The sequence below is a fragment of the Gekko japonicus genome, unplaced genomic scaffold, assembly GCF_001447785.1.
Source record: "Gekko japonicus isolate JY-2015 unplaced genomic scaffold, Gekko_japonicus_V1.1 scaffold3000, whole genome shotgun sequence".
In the NCBI taxonomy this organism is placed as follows: domain Eukaryota; kingdom Metazoa; phylum Chordata; class Lepidosauria; order Squamata; family Gekkonidae; genus Gekko; species Gekko japonicus.
This window is the reverse complement of record NW_015170981.1, coordinates 96,673-113,618: the sequence shown is the minus strand read 5'-3', so window position 1 is coordinate 113,618 and position 16,946 is coordinate 96,673. Positions and strand designations below refer to the sequence as shown.

At 49.2% G+C, this 16,946-nt stretch overlaps 1 protein-coding gene across 1 annotated transcript in view; it reads left to right on the top strand.

Moving 5' to 3' along the window:
* NOC4L (nucleolar complex associated 4 homolog) overlaps positions 1-14,695 on the top strand; it is a 24,145-nt gene extending 9,450 nt beyond the window's left edge. The window contains 10 exon segments of the mRNA XM_015418972.1: positions 1,108-1,142; positions 1,753-1,803; positions 2,693-2,749; positions 2,752-2,812; positions 5,547-5,607; positions 6,212-6,322; positions 8,279-8,442; positions 11,051-11,133; positions 11,737-11,850; positions 14,563-14,695. Coding sequence (XP_015274458.1) covers positions 1,108-1,142; positions 1,753-1,803; positions 2,693-2,749; positions 2,752-2,812; positions 5,547-5,607; positions 6,212-6,322; positions 8,279-8,442; positions 11,051-11,133; positions 11,737-11,850; positions 14,563-14,679 — 854 coding nt within the window. The 3' untranslated portion in view covers positions 14,680-14,695.
* Positions 14,696-16,946: the final 2,251 nt, after the last annotated feature.

The window sequence follows — 16,946 nt, the reverse complement described above, 5'->3', positions numbered from 1 at the left end:
CAGCAGGAAATGGTGCCATAGAGCCCACCCCCCAAAGCCTCCATTTTCTCCAGGGGAACTGATCTCTTTTACCTGGAGATCAGTTAAAATACGAGGAGATATCCAGGCCCCTCCTGAAGGTTAGCAATCCTAGGAAGAAGACTTCACTCGAAGTCTCAGAGCGGCTTACAAACTCCTCTCCCTTCCCCTCCCCACAACAGACACCCTGTGAGGCGGGTGGGGCTGAGAGAGCTCTGACAGAAACTGCTCTTTTTCAAGAACAGCTCTTATCAGAACTATGGCATGCCCAAGGTCATCCAGCCAGGCGCAAGTGGAGGCGTGGGGAATCCTGGATCTCCCAGAGTAGAGTCCGCGCACTTAACCACTACACCAAACTGACTCTAGGAGAACTGTGTATGCCGCACTGAGCTCCTTGGTGGAAAAGCAGGATAAAAACATATCTGGTCGATGGTTTTAAAACAGCCCCGTAAGGTAGGACAGTATCATTACCCCATTCATGGATTGGTTGTCTTTCTAGCGCTACAACCCGGATCCATCAAGGAAGTCCCTGCAGCTACTTTTTAAAACATACTTTTAGAAATCCCAGATCTCCCATGTAATGTGCGGTGGAGCCCTTAGCTGGGGACCTGGATTTGACCTGGGTTTTTCTTGCTGTTTCTCCCATTGCTGTATGGCTGGCTGAAAGGGATGGCTGGGAAGCCGGTGTTCTGTGCAAATCCAAGAACTCTGTTCTTAAAAGGAAAAAAAAGTCTGTCCCCCCCCAAAGGCTGTATTTGACAACCTGTAAAAATTTAGGCATGAAAACTCGCCCCCTGGAAATCTTCCTAGAATACCACCAGCTTTTGAGATGTTAAGCAGCCTTTTCCCTCAAGCTTCCAAGTCTGTCTTTGCAAGCCTTGAGAACCACATATTTTTTTAGAATGAAATCTGAAAATACTGAGCTGGGTACTGTTATCAAATGTGATGGTGTGATTGTAGGCGACCTAGAATCATAGAGTGGGAAGGGACCTCCGGGGTCATCTAGTCCAACCCCCTGCACAAATACAAGAATGGACTTGACTCTGCCGCTATTCCGTTGCATTTCCTTTCTCTTTTTCCTCTCTGCAGCAAACCGGGAGGAATGGAAAGTGTCAAAGCTGAAGGTACCTTCGAGTTGTCTTTTGTTTCTCTTAAACAGCTCAGCGTCGGGCTGCCATATTAGAAGAACCCCGCTTGAGACTAGGGATCCGCTTAGTGCAGCATCCTGTTTTCCCCGAGTTGCCACTTAGATGTTTTTGGGATGCTCATGAGTGGGGCATGACAGCAGAGTTGGCGTATCAGGGGTATACTGCCTCTGTACGTGGAGGTTCGTAGTTATTGATAGACCTGTTCTGTTTGGATGTGGAACGCCAGGAACCACTGGAACTGGGGAGTGACTGTGTGTGTGAAGAGCTTTGCTGTGTCCACCTCAGCAGAAGCAAGATGGCTGCTGTTCAGAGTGGCCGGCTCTGGACTGGAAAATTCTAGGAGATTTGGAGGCGGAGCCTGGGGAGGGCGGGGCTTGGGGGAGGGACCTCTGCAGGGTATCATGCCCTAGATTCCAACCTCCAAAGCAGCCATTTTCTCCAGGGGAACTAAATACTGTAATCTGGAGATTTGTAGTCCGATCTTTGGAGATCAGTTGTAATTGCTGGAGATCTCCAGGTGCCAGCTGGAGATTGGCAACCAGGCTGCTACAGTGTGCCCTGTGTTCTTTCTCTCCTTTGTTTTCAGGAGCACAGACGGGCCTTCGAGAGGATGTGGCTCGGGTTTCTTAAGCATAAGGTGAGTGCGGGAGGCCTTGGGTTACCATCACAAAGTCCCGTTCTCCTCTGACTGCGGTCCCTGTGGCTTGGGAGGCCTGGTGTCCCGGGAGGGATTAAAACATTTGGAACCCCTCACCGGTGAACTCTCTGAGTTCTCGAATGGCAGGCAGTTTCCCCAAAAGTGGGCCACGACACCCTTGCTTGTGGGCTGCAGGGCTCTGACTCCTGAGCCCTGGGCCCCGATCCTCCCAGCGGCAGGTTAAGGAGAAGAGATAGCAGAGCTGCGGCATTCCACCCTCCACCCCCATTCACCCCCTGGGGTTTGGCTCACTCCCAGGCACCAGTGGTGTGGGAGATGATGGGCGTAGCATGTGAAGAAGAAGAAGAAGAAGAAGAAGAGATTGGATTTATACCCCGCCCTTCACTACCCAAGGGAGTCTCAGAGCGGATTACAAACTCCTCTCCCTTCCCCTCCCCACAACAGACACCCTGTGAGCAATATTCTCTCTAAGCTGTGGAGTCTTGTGAGCAAAAATCCTACCTTGTGAGCTCCTGGCATGAAAGTTGTGAGCCAGTGATTTGGCTGCTGCATAAATTAGTTTCCTCTGGAGCCATCCTTCCTGAGCTGAGACAAAAATGTGTGAGCCAGAGGCTAAAAAACTGTGAGCTAGCTCACACTCAGCTTAGAGGGAACATTGCCTGTGAGGTAGGTGGGGCTGAGAGAGCTCTGACAGAAACTGCTCTTTTCCAAGAACAGCTCTTATCAGAACTACGGCTTGCCCAAGGTCATCCAGCAGGTGCAAGTGGAGGAGTGGGGAATCAAACCCAGTTCTCCCAGGTTAGAGTCCGCACACTGAACATGACTGAATGTGATATCTGCCCCTTCTCTCTTCCCGCCGTGCTCGCAGCTACCCAGCAGCCTCTACAAGAAGGTCCTGGCGATCCTAAACGACTCCATCCTGACTCCCTGCCTCATATGAATGAACCCACCCTCATGATAGACTTCCTGACGGTCGCATATGACATAGGTGGGTAAAAAAACAGCATTCTGTGCTTGATTACTGATCCACCCAAAAGGAGGTGGTGGTTTGAAGACAGAAGAAGAAGAGATTGGATTCATACCCCGCCCTTCACTACCCAAAGGAGTCTCAGAGCCATTTACAAACTCCTTTTCCTTCCCCTCCCCATAACAGATATCCTGTGAGGTAGGTGGTGCTGAGAGGGCTCTTTCGAGGACTGCCCTTGACAGAACAGCTCTGAGAGAACTTGTGACTGACCCAAGGTCACTCCAGCAGCTGCATGTGGAGGAGTGGGGAATCAAACCCGGTTCTCCCTGATTAGAGTCCGCACTCCTAACCACTACACCAAACTGGCTCTCAAAGATCTGTCCATGTATCTAGTGAGTCTTCCAGACGTTCTCCTTGCTGAATAGCGATGGTCGGGGTCCCCAACTTTTTGGGGGGGCCTGCAGACATTTTGGAACTCTGACACTGCCCAAGGCAGTGGGCAACATGGCTGCCAGAGGAAGTGGAGCCAACCACAAAAAGTTGGGGAGATAGGTTATATCGAACTCTGATAGCACCTGCTTGACATTTCAGGCAGGAGCCCTGTTGAACAGCACGCCTTTTAATCTGCACAGCCAATCAGAAGCCCTGCTGGACAGAAAGCCCTACCGAGCCCCGCCCGCTTTCTCAAAGGACTTGGAGGGCACCGGGGAAGGTCTTGGCGGGTGCCGTTGCACCCATGGGCACCAGGTTGGGGATGCCTGAGCTGTGGGGGCTGTCTGGAGGTATTTGCCAGTTCGCACAGAGCCTCCAAAGCCAGTGGATGAATTCAGAATTTAAGTAGCCTAAATGTACAGCCTTCTTTGGGGCAGAGAGGTGTCACTCTTCCTTGAGACAGTGCCGTCCTTTTGCCAGAAACTGGGACTTAGCCAGTCATCTTTGGAAGGAAGCTTGCATAGCCTTTCCCTTGATATAAGAAGAAGACACAGTCAAAACTGCCCTCCGAGCTGCATCCTGCAGCTACCTCAAGAGTTGTATTCATACAACAAGGGCCCTTCATAGGTACAGACAGGGGTCATTTCCTGCAGGAGCGCACAGGAGCGGGGCTCCAGCAGTAAAGAGCCCAGGGGGCGGGCACATGCAACAAGCCCCACCCCCTGCTCCCAGCAGCCCTCAGTCAGAGCAAGAAGCAGCCAGGTAAGTTGCAGAGCCCCCCCCCAGTCCAAAACAGTCCAGTGGCACCTTTAAGACCAAGTTTTATTCAGGTACAAGCTCTCCCTCCTCTGTGAGGACAGATCTGCACGTCCCCCCCCCCCCAATAGCTAGCAATCCAAAACAGTCCAGTGGAGCCTGAGCGGTGGGTGTTGCCTTCTGACACACTTCCGGTGAGGTCAGGGGGCGTGGCATATGCAAATAAGTTATGCTAATGAGCTCCTGCAACTCTTTTTCTACGAAATGACCCCCAGGGTACAGATGAAGCTTCTTCATCTGACTTCTGCAGCCCTGATTTCCAAGGACATTTCCCCAGCTACTCGGGGAAGGGCTGTGGCTTAGCGGAAGAGCCGCTGCTTTGCATGCAGAAGGTCCCAGGTTGAATCCCCGGCATCTCCAGTTGAAAGGACCAGGTAGTAGGTGATGTGAAAGTCTTCGAGCCTGAGTCTTTGGACAGCTGCTGCTGGTCTGAGTAGACAACACCTTGACGGGCCAAGGGTCTCATTTCAGTAGAAGGCAGCTGCATGTGTGTACCAGAATATACCACTTCTGGATATTTTTTATTTTATTTAAAACATTTTATACCACCTTTCCACTGGATCAGGATCCCCTAGGCTTGAAGACACACAAACATCTGAACAATTGAAAACATTTACAATTATAAAATCATTAAAGACACCCGTGTGGGTAGTTTCAGAGGTTTGCTAGATTTGAGTCCAGTAGAGACCAACAAGAGGTCTTGGGGATAAACGCTCGAGAGTCACAGCTCGCTTTGTATCTGATGAAGGGAGCGTTGAAGGCTTCTACTGAAGAAACCTTGTTGGTCTCTAAGCTGCTGGATTCGGATCTAGCTGGTCTGGATGTATTCAGTAAGGATCAGGATCAATGTTCCCGCTAAGCTGTGGAGTCTCATGAGAAAAAATGCTACTTTGTGAGCTGCTGGCATTAAAGTTGTGAGCCAGCCATTTGGCTCCTGCTTAAATTAGTTTGCTCTGGAGCCCTCCTTCCTGAGCTAAGACAAAAATGTGTGAGCCGGAGGCTAAAAAACTGTGAGCTAGCTCACGCTAACTCAGCTTAGAAAGAACACTGGTCAGGATGACCGGTTGTGTGTGAATGCCTGCCTCAGCACAGTGGAGGTGTAGCACTTGGAGAAGGCTTTCAACGTGTGAGTCTGCCCTTGCTGGTTTGTTTGTGCCTTTGCGGTCTCTGTCCGCCTGCTTCCAAGCCCATCTTCACACATGACAAGCGCTAGAAAATTCTTACATTTTATTTCATATGAAATTTCCAGGTTGCTGAATTGGAGTTGATAGGAAATCCCATATTTGGATGCAGGCTTGTGGAATGCAGCGCTCCCCCCACACACACCCTTTGTTGCCAGCTACTACCAGGAATGACAGGAATGCCCCTGTAATACCCCAGGCGTGGCTGGCCCTTGTGCCTGAACCTAGCATCAGTGTCTTTCCTTACTGTCCCTATTACTGCCATGATCTTGTCCTATTTCCCCCATTGAACTTTAGACTTAAATTTTACTTTGCTTCTCTTATAGGTGGAGCCATCAGTCTTCTCGCCTTAAATGGATTGTTTGTTCTCATTCTCCATCATAATCTGTAAGTTCCTCCCATTCTCCGATAACACTTCTGCGGCCAGATCTAATATGAACAGGGCTATTTTTTGGCAGGAACGCACAGGAACGGAGTTCCGGCTGGCTCCCGAGTTGGCCATGCCCAGCCGGAATTCATTAGCATAATAGGCCACACCCAACAGCAGAAACTCATTAGGATTGGCTACAATAGGGGTGTGTGGCCTAACATGCAAAGGAGTTCCTGCTACAAAAAAAGCCCTGGGTTTTGACAACAAACAAGGTAAACAGGATAAGAAGCGAAAGGTGGGTGTGGCTGGATGACCAGACTTCTGGTAACATGGGGGTGTGGCCTAATGTGCTAATGAGCTGTGCAGTCAGGGGTGTGGCCTAATAGGCTAATGAGTTTCTGCTGTTGGGTGTGGCCTATTATGCTAATGAGTTCCTGCTGGGCTTTTTCTACAAAAAGAGCCCTGAAAATGAATAATGGAGTGAGTGGGTTAATTGGTCTGTACCACTGTAGACAGATAGACAACTCCCCTTAATTATACACCAATCTCTCTCTCTCTAATCTCTCTGTCTCTAAGTTAAAGCATGTTGCGTGGTCTGTTTTGTCTGTCCTCCTTGTGTAGGGAGTATCCTGATTTTTATAAGAAACTCTACAGTCTTCTGGACCCCTCCATCTTTTACGTGAAGTACCGTGCCAGATTTTTCCGTTTGCTGGATCTCTTCTTGTCGTCTTCGTAAGTACGAGCGCGAGAAAAAGGCCGTGAGCCCCGTTTAAACTCTGGGCTTCCCCACATGCTCATTTTCCTTGCTTGTGTATTCCTGTTGCTTTGTTTGTTTGTTTTCTGTTCTGCACGTGTTTTAATCCCTTTAGTGGATGATTCCGTATTACATTGTTGTATGTCTGACATAAAAACCTGCAGGTTAAATCTGCAAGAAGGTGCTGGACATAACGTGATGTAATATCGAATCAGCCTCTAGAGGGAGCAGAACTCATGGAACAGAAAGAAGCCCCTGAAGTAACAGGAACACACACCAGCAAGGAAAAAGAGAATAGGGAAAAGGTCTTTGCTTTGATTTCCACGAGCAGGTAGATGGCCCCTTTGCTGCCTCCAGCTTCCAGTTTTGTTCTCAAAAAGCTGCTGTTATCTTTTTCCAGGAGTGAGGGCCAAAGGAGAGATGGCTTTGAGGACTTGTTCTCCCCCCATTGTGTTTGTAAAAGAGTTATGCTGAAACCTGTTGAAATTGCTGTTTGACTGGACAGCAGAATAAGGTGGGAGGATGCTCAAGGGAGAGAAGTAACTGCCCCTTCAAGGTGCAAACGTCATTATCAAAGGCTCCTGCGTCCTTGCATGTCGAAAATTAGCACAGAAATGGCAGGTAGACTTTTGGTTTCCAAGAGGGTTTTTTCCTCGGTTGATTATTTACTATGGTAATAGACTATCGTAATAAAACATACGTTAGCAAAATAGTTATAAGGATATACATGCAGCTTTACATTAAGAAGAAGAAAAATAACAAATATATTGCACTGCACCGGCACTGTATCTTGGTAAACTCGGGCAGCCGCACAGAATCCAACAACTCTATCTGAGGTTTCTGATTCAAGGTCTGTTAGAAGAATGGAGGTATCCCATTCCTCTGATCGTTCCTGGAAAGGTTCCTCCTCCCCCTCCCCCTTTCTTTTTTTGACTGTCAGGGATCAGAATCCCCCACTTGCAAGCTGAAGGTAGTGCTCAGGTTTTGTTGAAAGAGGTCACACAAGTTTCTGGAGGATAAGTCCAATCAGTGGCTGTTAGCCATGATAGCTAAATGGAACCTCCATGTTCAAGGGCAGTAACCCCCGAATATCGATGCTGGGGGGAAACAACATGCAAGACTTGGGCCTCGGTGCCCTACTCATAGGCCTTTTGTAGCATCATTTTAGTCGCCGTGAGAAACAGGATGCTGGACTAGATGGACGGACCCTTGCATTTGGTCCATCAGGGGAGGGCGCCTTTTTTAAAAAAAATATTATTTTTTGTTTGTTTAAATTGTTACATTGAGTATTTATATTTATTTACATTTTCTCTCCTCCCTCCCTCCCTCCCTCCCTCTTCAGACCCAATCCTCCCTCCCTTCCTCCCTCCCTCTCTCCCTCCCTCCCTCTTTTTTAGTCATAGTCTCTTCCCCACAGCCAAGGGCACAGAGTCTTAATCTTCCACTGAATGTCCCAGGGGAGGGCGCCTTAATCTAAAAAATGAGCTTAGTTTTCTTGGATGACTTTCTTGAGAAGCTTTGTGGCACCATTCTAGACTGGCACCACAAAGTGAAGCAAATGAGAGCTTTCCCTCCCTTTTGGTGAGCCAGTTTGGTGTAGTGGTTAAGCGCACGGACTCTAATCTGGGAGAACTGGGTTTATTTATTTATTTATTTATATTTACATTTATATCCCGCCCTACCCCGAAGGGGTTGATTCCCCACTCCTCCACATGCAGCTGCTGGTGTGACCTTGGGTCAGTCACAAGTTCTCTCAGAGCTGTTCTCTCACGAGCAGTCCTCAGAAGAGTTCTCAGACCCACCTACCTTACAGGGGGGGGGGGTCTGTTGGGGGGAGGGGAAGGGGAAGGGGATTGTAAGCCACTCTGAGACTCCTTCGGGTAGTGAAGGGTTGGGTATAAATCCAATCTCTTCTTCTTCTTCTTTTCCAACAGGCACTTGCCGTCATACCTGGTAGCGGCCTTTGCCAAGCGCCTGGCGCGCCTCTCCCTCGCTGCCCCACCCGACGCCCTGCTGATGGTCATCCCCTTCATCTGCAACCTGCTGCGGAGGCATCCGTCTTGCCAAGTGCTCGTCCACAGGCCCGGTGGCCCCGAAGGTGAAAAGAAAGAGGAAGGGAGACCTCTAGCCTGCTTCTGGAAAGCCCAGCATCTGAGACGGCTCTTCCTCGGGGGGAGTCTTTGCATTGAGGCAGTTTTGGGACGCATGTGATGAAATCCACGCGAGGATCTGTGGGACTAAGGCTATGTACTATGTACTAATGCCCATGCGCTGCTGGCTTAAGAACATAAGAACATAAGAGACGCCAATGTTGGATCAGGCCAAAGGCCCATCCAGTCCAACACTCTGTGTCACACAGTGGCCAGAAATACCAGTGCCATCAGGAGGTCCACCAGTGGGGCCAGGACATTAGAAGCCCTCTCACTGTTGACCCCCCCCCAAGCACCAAGAAGACAGAGCATCACTTGCCCCAGAGCCCCTAGCTATACCTTGTGGCTAATAGCCACTGATGGACCTCTGCTCCATATGCTTATCTAATTCCCTTTTGAAGCTGTCCATGCTTGTAGCTGCCACCACTTCCTGTGGCAGTGAATTCCATGTGTTAATCACTCTTTGGGTGAAGAAGTACTTCCTTTTATCCGTTCTAACCCGACCGCTCTGCAGTTTCATGGAGTGCCCACGAGTTCTTGTATTGTGAGAAAGGGAGAAAAGTACCTCTTTCCCTACCTGCTCTTTCCCATGCATAATCTTATAAACCTCGATCATGTCACCCCTCAGTCGTTGTTTCTCCAAGCTAAAGAGCCCTAAGCGCTTTAACCTTTCCTCATAGGGAAAGTGTTCCAACTCTTTTATCATTTGAGTTGCCCTTTTCTGCACTTTTTCCAAAGCTATAATATCCTTTTTAAGGTGTGGTGACCAGAACTGCACACAGTATTCCAAATGAGGTCGCACCATTGATTTATATAGGGGCATTATGATATTGGCTGATCTGTTTTCAATACCCTTCCTAATAATACCCTTCCATGGACTTGTGTGGGTGTGCTGTGCATTTCTGTACATCTTTCACATAGGTGCCATGGAAGAGCCACAGTTTGGGGTGGGGCAGGGTAGAGCACCTGCTTTGCGTGCAGAAGGTCCCACGTTCAGTCCCCAACATCTCCAGCTAAAGGAACTCAGGTGTTGGGGGAAGGTTTTTATCTGGCTGAAATCAGTGGTCTGACTCGGCGCACGGCAGCTGCATCTTCTTCCAAGGAACGGGAGCATGAAGCTGCCTTATGCTGAATCAGACCATCGGCCCAATCAAGGTCAGCAGTAGCTCTCCAGGTTTTTATGCAGAGGTCTTTCATATCACCTGCTGCCTGATCCTTTTAACTGGAGATGCTGGGGATTGAACCTGGGACCTTCTGCATGCCAAGCAGAGGCTCTAACCCCTAGCCATGGACCCTGCCATGAACACATGAAACTGCCTTATCCTGAATCAGACCCTCGGTCTCTCAGGGGGCAGTATTGCCTACTCAGACTGACAGCACCTATCCAGGGTCTCAGGCAGAGGCCGTTCCCATCACCTCCTGCCTGGTCCTTTTTAACTGCTGGGGATTGAACCTGGGACTTCCTGCATGCCGAGGAGATGCTCTGCCGGTGAGCCACAGCCCCTCCCCCCAATACCTGTTCGGGGATATGCTCTTCCTCTCTTAATTCCCATCCGGACTACTGTCTGTCTCTGATGTTGTTTTTGGGGCCCTGGCATGGAATGTAGATTCTTTGGCAGGGGCGGCTAAACTCGCTTAACGTAACAGCCACATAGAATAAACGTCAGATGTTTTGAGAGCGGCAAGACAGGAACAAATACCACACACGTTTTTCTTGGAAAATATGCAAATTTGTTGTCGAAGGCAACTGTGAGGTCCTGCTTATTGGGGAGACTGTTCCTCCTTTAAAACACACTCTGTGTACCTGAACTTAGTAGATTTCTGCTGCCACCCGGAATTAAAAATTCCAATTCTCTCTATTTTGGTAGAATGACCCAGTGTCTGGGCACTTCAGAGGTCTATGTGGCCCTGAGGAAGGACTGCACTGATCGCTGGGATACGTTTGAAAAAATATTTATTTATAAAAGAACAAAATAGGTTTCTGGGTATTTTTGAACTGATGTTGAGGAAAGGAACTTATAAATATGACTGACAAAGCTTGGCGTCACACAGTCTCTCAAACACCAAAACTCAACTCTGACAGTCTCATCTCTCTCATATAGTCACACAGGCTAAACTCTGCCTTTCTTAGCCACACAGGCTAAACTCTGCCTTTCTTAGCCACACAGGCTAAACTCTGCCTTTCTTAGCCGCACAGGCTAAACTCTCCACACTCGTCTCTCTACAAACACAGAATCACCTCAGAGACACCCCTCCCACACTCTCAGTCATCAGCCAATCACATCACACTCCTCTCCCTCTATCACTCTCCTTACATTACTGCAGTCAAACTAAACATTTAAAGAAACACACACACCAAAACATGAAATCATTACAGCAACATATGCAAATTTGCTTTTTTATTAACATTAAATTAGATTGTGTGAAAGTGCCACATGTGGCTCCCAAGCTGCAGTTTGGCCACCCCCTGTTTATGGCTTAGTCCCCGCGATGACCCTTGCTATGCATGACTGCTTTCAGGCCCTTTTGGATCATCGCTTTCTCTGTCTTCTGTAGAGATGCCGGCTGATCCTTATGTGATGGAGGAAGAAGACCCTTCGGAGAGTCGGGCTTTAGAGAGCTCCCTCTGGGAGATACAGGTACGTCTTAGGAAGAGTTTTCAGAGAAGTTTAAGGGATCGTCTTAAAAAAAAAAAAAGTCAAACGATACCATGATGTTCTGGGTTGCTCTGCACCCTTTCAGACGACATGGAAGGTTGTGTTTTCGAATGCTTGTTCCAGTTTAGGAATACCAGCTCCTCCCTACGTGTAGAAAAGTAGTCGCTCAGTGGTAAGGATTTTGCTTAGCTTTTCTATCGTGTGCTGGTTTACAATACTCGGGGAGTTCTCTGCAAGAGACGCACAGGATACCACACCTGCCATCTGTGGCCATAGAATTTGAAGTTGTGCTCCCCAACATAAAATGGTTCTAAAAGTTGTCCCAAGCAGGGAGGTGGGAACATTGACCAAGGAGAGTGGAGACATTTCCCTAATTCCTTCCCTTTGCAAAGAGAGAACATTCTACGCCTAGAAGTAAGTTTCTGTGCCCGATTGAGGATTTGAACCCAAGACTTCAGGGTCCTAGTCTAACACTGTAACCATTGAGCTATGGTCCCTCCGCGTGAAACACAGCCTGGGGGGGCAACCCTTCAGCACAGCTGTGACTTGAACAAACCATTTTTTCCATTGTTCTTGGTGCCTCAGACTCTGCAGAGGCATTACCACCCGGAAGTAGCCGAAGCTGCTGCTTCAATCAACACGGCGCTGTCTGAGATGGAGGACGACTTGATGGAGCTCATGGAACTGACTTCTTATGAGGTAACGGTACCCCGAATGGGGGTGATTTCCTGAGACGTGACATTTGAGCTTAGCCATAGAAGGTAGGAATGACTCCCGATGGGACACGAAATTTGTTTTTCTTTATCTCAACAATCCAGGGTTGGTTTTGCTTTGCCTCTCCTGCGATCCAGGATTGGTTTTGCTTTGCTCTCCAGCGATCCAGGATTGGTTTTACTTTATCTTTCCAGCGATCCAGGGTTGGTTTTGCTTTGCTCTCCAGCGATCCAGGGTTAGTTTTGCTTTGCTCTCCAGCGTTCCAGGGTTGGTTTTGCTTTGCTCTCCAGCGTTCCAGGGTTGGTTTCGCTTTGCTCTCCAGCAATCCAGGGTTGGTTTTGCTTTCTCCAGCGATCCAGAGTTGGTTTTGCTTTGCCTCTCCTGCGATCTAGGGTTGGTTTTGCTTTGCTCTCCAGCAATCCAGGGTTGGTTTTGTTTTCTCCAGCGATCCAGGGTTAGTTTTGCTTTGCTCTCCAGTGACCCAGGATTAGTTTTGCTTTATCTTTTCAGTGGTCCAAAGTTAGTTTTGCTTTGCCTCTCTAGTGATCCAGGGTTAGTTTTGCTTTGTCTCTCTAATGCCTGCCCTCCATTGATGTGCAGTTTCCTTAGTTCCCTCACTAAAAAAGTGGGAAATTACCCTGACCTGGATAGCCCAAAGAAGCCCGATCTTGTCGGATCCAGAGAATACTGGGGCTGGGAGGCAGAGGCAAGCCACTTCTCTGAATGTCGTCCATTCCCCAGTAGGAGTCGCCAGAGGTCACGATCACTTTCAGACATGAGCACACACACAACCAATACAACAATACCAAAAAACCCCAACAACGTTGCTTTGGCAGCAGCTACCACCAAAACACAAGGGTCTTCATTGGGTGACTGGAGGGAAACTCTGGCAGCCGTTTTGTAGCTGGCTCCACCTCCTGCAGCAGCCATTTTTTTGGGGGGACCCCTGTTCCAGTCAGTGGGGTCTGCCGGCAAAGCAGTCATCCTTGCTTTGACTTTGCCAGCTGGGTAGCGCCATCGCCCCAGGTTAGAGGTTGGGGTGGCAGCGGACTGGACAGGACTACCAGTTCAGCCTTAAGGCACTTGCTGCTCACGCAGCAGGTCCCACATTCCATCCCCGGCACTTTCAGTTTAAAGAGTCTCAAGTGGCAGGATGTCAGCTTCAGACTGTGGAGAGCTGCAGCCGGAGTTACAGCCGGCCATATTAAGCTAGGTGGGCCGACAGTTTTAACTTTGTGTAAGGCTGAGTGGCATGTTCTGCAGGCTGAGTGGCATGTGCTGTGCCGACCGAAATGCCGTTTATTGGTACCTCCCGTTAAAAAATCTCAGGGAGAGGGAGCGGTGTCTGCCTGAGAAACTGGAGCAGTCCTGCCAATCAGAGGAGACGGTACTGAGCGAGATGGACCAATGGTCTGACTTGATAGAGAGCCCCTTCAGAGGCCACCTGAATCATGGGGTTTCCTGACCCGCCGCTCGTATTAGTTTGGCCGCCGCAGAATGCGAATCTTCAAGGATAATGTCTGGGCGTCTCAAGCGTATCCTCAAAATTATAACACCAGTGGTAGTGGCAACAAAAGTATAAAACTCCATCCTGAAAGACCTGAATTAAAATAATAATAAAATAGAATAGAATAAATCAAATGCGAGATGGAAAAAAGTTGCCATTGGGGAAGACTACAGCTATAGAAGCACAGAAGGGTACTCTGTCTCGGTCTGTGTGCCGGCTGCTCCCCTCTCAAAGTAAAGGTAAAGGTTCCCTTGCTCGAAAGCCAGTCGAATCCGACTCTAGGTTTGCAGTGCTCATCTCCGTTTCAAAACCGAAGAGCCAGCGCTGTCCGAAGACGTTTCCGTGGTCATGTGGCCGGCATGACTAAACACCAAGGCGCACGGAACGCTGTTCCCTTCCCACCGAAGTGGTACCTATTTATCTACTTGCAATTTCTTGCTTTCGAACTGCTTGGTTGGCAGGAGCTCACTCCATCATGCGGCACCCGGGTCTTGAACTGCTGAACTACCGACCTTCCACAACCTGCAGTTCAGCGTCTTAACCACTTGAACCAAAGCTAATTAGGCTACTTTACACAGAGAGTGAATAAAAGGTGGGGTTCACTGATGGCCACAGGAATAAACAGCGTTAAAAGGGGATTAGATAGATTCATGGAGGATAAGTCTGTCGATAGCTGCTAGCCATGGGGACTGAGGGGAACCTCCATCTTCAGAGGCACTGATCCTCTGAATCCCAGAGCCAGGAGGCGACATCAGGGGAAGGCCTCGGCCTCTAGGTCCTGTCGCTGGCCCTCCAGAGGAACTTGTTGGCCACCGTGTGAGGCAGATTGCTGGACTAGATGGACTGCTGGTCTGATCCAGCGGGCCTCTTCTGATGTTCATATGACCTGAAAAGAAAGTCAAGCCTGCTGTAACAGCTGCCTTGAAGCATAAACCCAAAGCACCAAGTCCGAAAGAACTGATAACGGATAATGAAACTGGGAAAAGAAAATGCAGCACTGCCACTCAGTCAACTGGAAATGGGGTCTGGCCTTTTCTGTATTTTAGTAACCTGCTTAGAACTAATAAATTAAGAAGCAGTATGAGGTAGATAAGGACATCTGGGTATGCTGGAGACGGCAAGTTGGAGGGAAAGGGTGTGCCAGATATGAATGTGAAAGACTTTTATCTCTCTCCGTCTCTCTCTGCTAGATCTTTGACAAAGACCTAAAGAAAAAAGCCACCGCTGTCCCTTTGGAATACCAACGAGTCACGGGTCTGTTCGGCCAGAAGAACGATGTTTTGGCAGAATACTTTACCCTGGAATGATGCACACGTTCCTCGGTTAACACTGTATAATAAAAACTTTTAAATTCCATTTATGGCATCGACTTATTAGGTGGTTCGTAATTACTGCACATCATAAGAGCACTGGAAGGACTTAGATGGATCCAAGCCAGGGAACACCCTGTCCCCCTCCAATGGTCTATCACATGCTTCTTGGAAACCCACAGGCATGGACGGCTTCGCCCTCCCTCCCTTTTTCCAGTTGCATCCCACCAAATGGTGCTCAGATATACTGCTTCTGACTAGGGAGGTTCTGTGTAGGCATCTCAGCTTATAGACCTGTTCTCCTCCTTGAATTTTATGTCAGCCTCTTTTACAGCCATCATCATGTGAACTTCAGATAGCCATGTCACAGGTTACATGTGCCCATGTGGTGTGGTGGTTGGAGTATTGGGCCGTGACTGGGGAGCCCCATGTTCAAATCCCCTCTCGGACATAAAGCTCATGAGAAGGACCTTGGGCTAAGCATGGTCTGACCTACCTTGCCAGTTTGTTGTGAGGATAAAACAAAGGAAGGAAATAACCTGAACACCATCCTGAGTTCCTTGCGTGAAGGGGTAGGATAAAAATGTGATAAATCACATGTTTTGTGCTATGGGGGCTTTTGACCCACGACTGACACTTTCCACCTCCCTACATGTATCTATATCCATATAGCTAAATACTGAGGTTTCACTTCATGCATCTGACAAAGTGGGATCTAGTTTGTGGAAGCTCCTGCCACAATCAAGTTGTTCTTCTTTCAGGCAGGGGTCCCCAAGTGTGTTGCCTGTGGGTGCAGTGGCACCACCCAAGTGTCTTTAGGAAGGGGGTGGGGCCAGGAGTGGCTTTTGCCCAGCAAGGCTTCTGATTGGCCGCGGGAGATTTTATTGGCTGTGCAGATTTTTAAAAACATTGTTTCAGCAGCAGCTGCCACCACAGCACAAGAATCTTCCCTGTGTGTCTGAAGGTAAGCTGGGGCTGGCTCTGGGGCTGAAGGTAATCTTGTGTCTGGCTTTGCCCTTGGCAGTGGCCATTTTTGGGCTGAGCCCCCCACCACTGTGGACGAATTCCAAAGGTGCCTGCCGGCCGAGAAAACTTAGTCGGGGACCCGTGCTTTAAGGTGGCGCATGACTCCCCGTTTGTCTCTGCTGTCACCGAGGGAGCGTCCACCTCTCTTGTAACGTACATCCTTCCCACGTGCGTCCTCTTCTGCCCTTACCTTTCTTGGTCAGATTTTAGATCACAAGTCTTTGAAGGCCGGGGCGCCATCTTCTCCTCTGTGTGCACACTGGTGGTGCAGTACCAATTTTTATTTTATTTATTTATTTTTATTTATTTTTTGGGATTTGTATCCCGCCCTACCCATACGGCCCAGGGCGGCTAACAGCGGCCATGCTGAATCAAAACATAAAATACATTAAAACTTCAATAAATACAAGATAAAATGGTGCTCTGCAGTACATAGTAAAGATCAAAGTCATTTTAAAATCCAAGATGGTCGATGGCTCTCATTTGCGGCCGAAAGAGTAAAACGTCAAAGCGCCGGGATAATGTCCCGCATCTGGCAACGTGTGCCCCCCGTCCAAGGCCAGGTAGATGGTAGGTCCGCCACGATGGTGGTATAGCGGCGGCGGCGGTGGCTCCTACTCAAAAGCCTGGCGGAAGAGCTCTGTCTTGCAGGCCCTGCGGAACTGCACTAGGTCCCGCAGGGCCCTGATCTCTACCGGGAGCTCATTCCACCAGGTAGGAGCCGCCACCGAAAATGCCCTGGCCTTGGTTAGGGCAAACTTGATGTCCTGGGGGCCTGGGACCTCAAGGAGGTCCAGACTCCCTGATCGCAGCGCTCTTGGGGGAACATACGGGAATGTATGATCCCGTTGACGCGGTAAAATTGTGTCCCCTTTATTCAGAAATTGGCGCCAAACGACGTCCTACGATCCACGTCGTGCTCTTCCAGCCCCGTTGACTGGTGACATCCTGAGAACTCCTCTCCTCCTCCTCTTTCCCCGGCTAAAACCGTCTTGCCCTTGAAACACAGGTGTGCGTTCTGCCTTCTCAAAGACTTCGGCTTATCTTTCAACTCCGTCGCGGGGGGAAGGAGAGGCAGGCTTGACAGGCGTTCTCCTCGGGTGCCCTGGAAAGCCGGCTGTTATAAATATTAAAAGTGCAGGCTGTGGTGACGGAGCAGGTCCTTATCGGCCCGCGCACCCGCTTGCCGCTACAGCTTCCTGGGTCTCTGCGGGCTTGGAGATTATAGATGCTTTAAT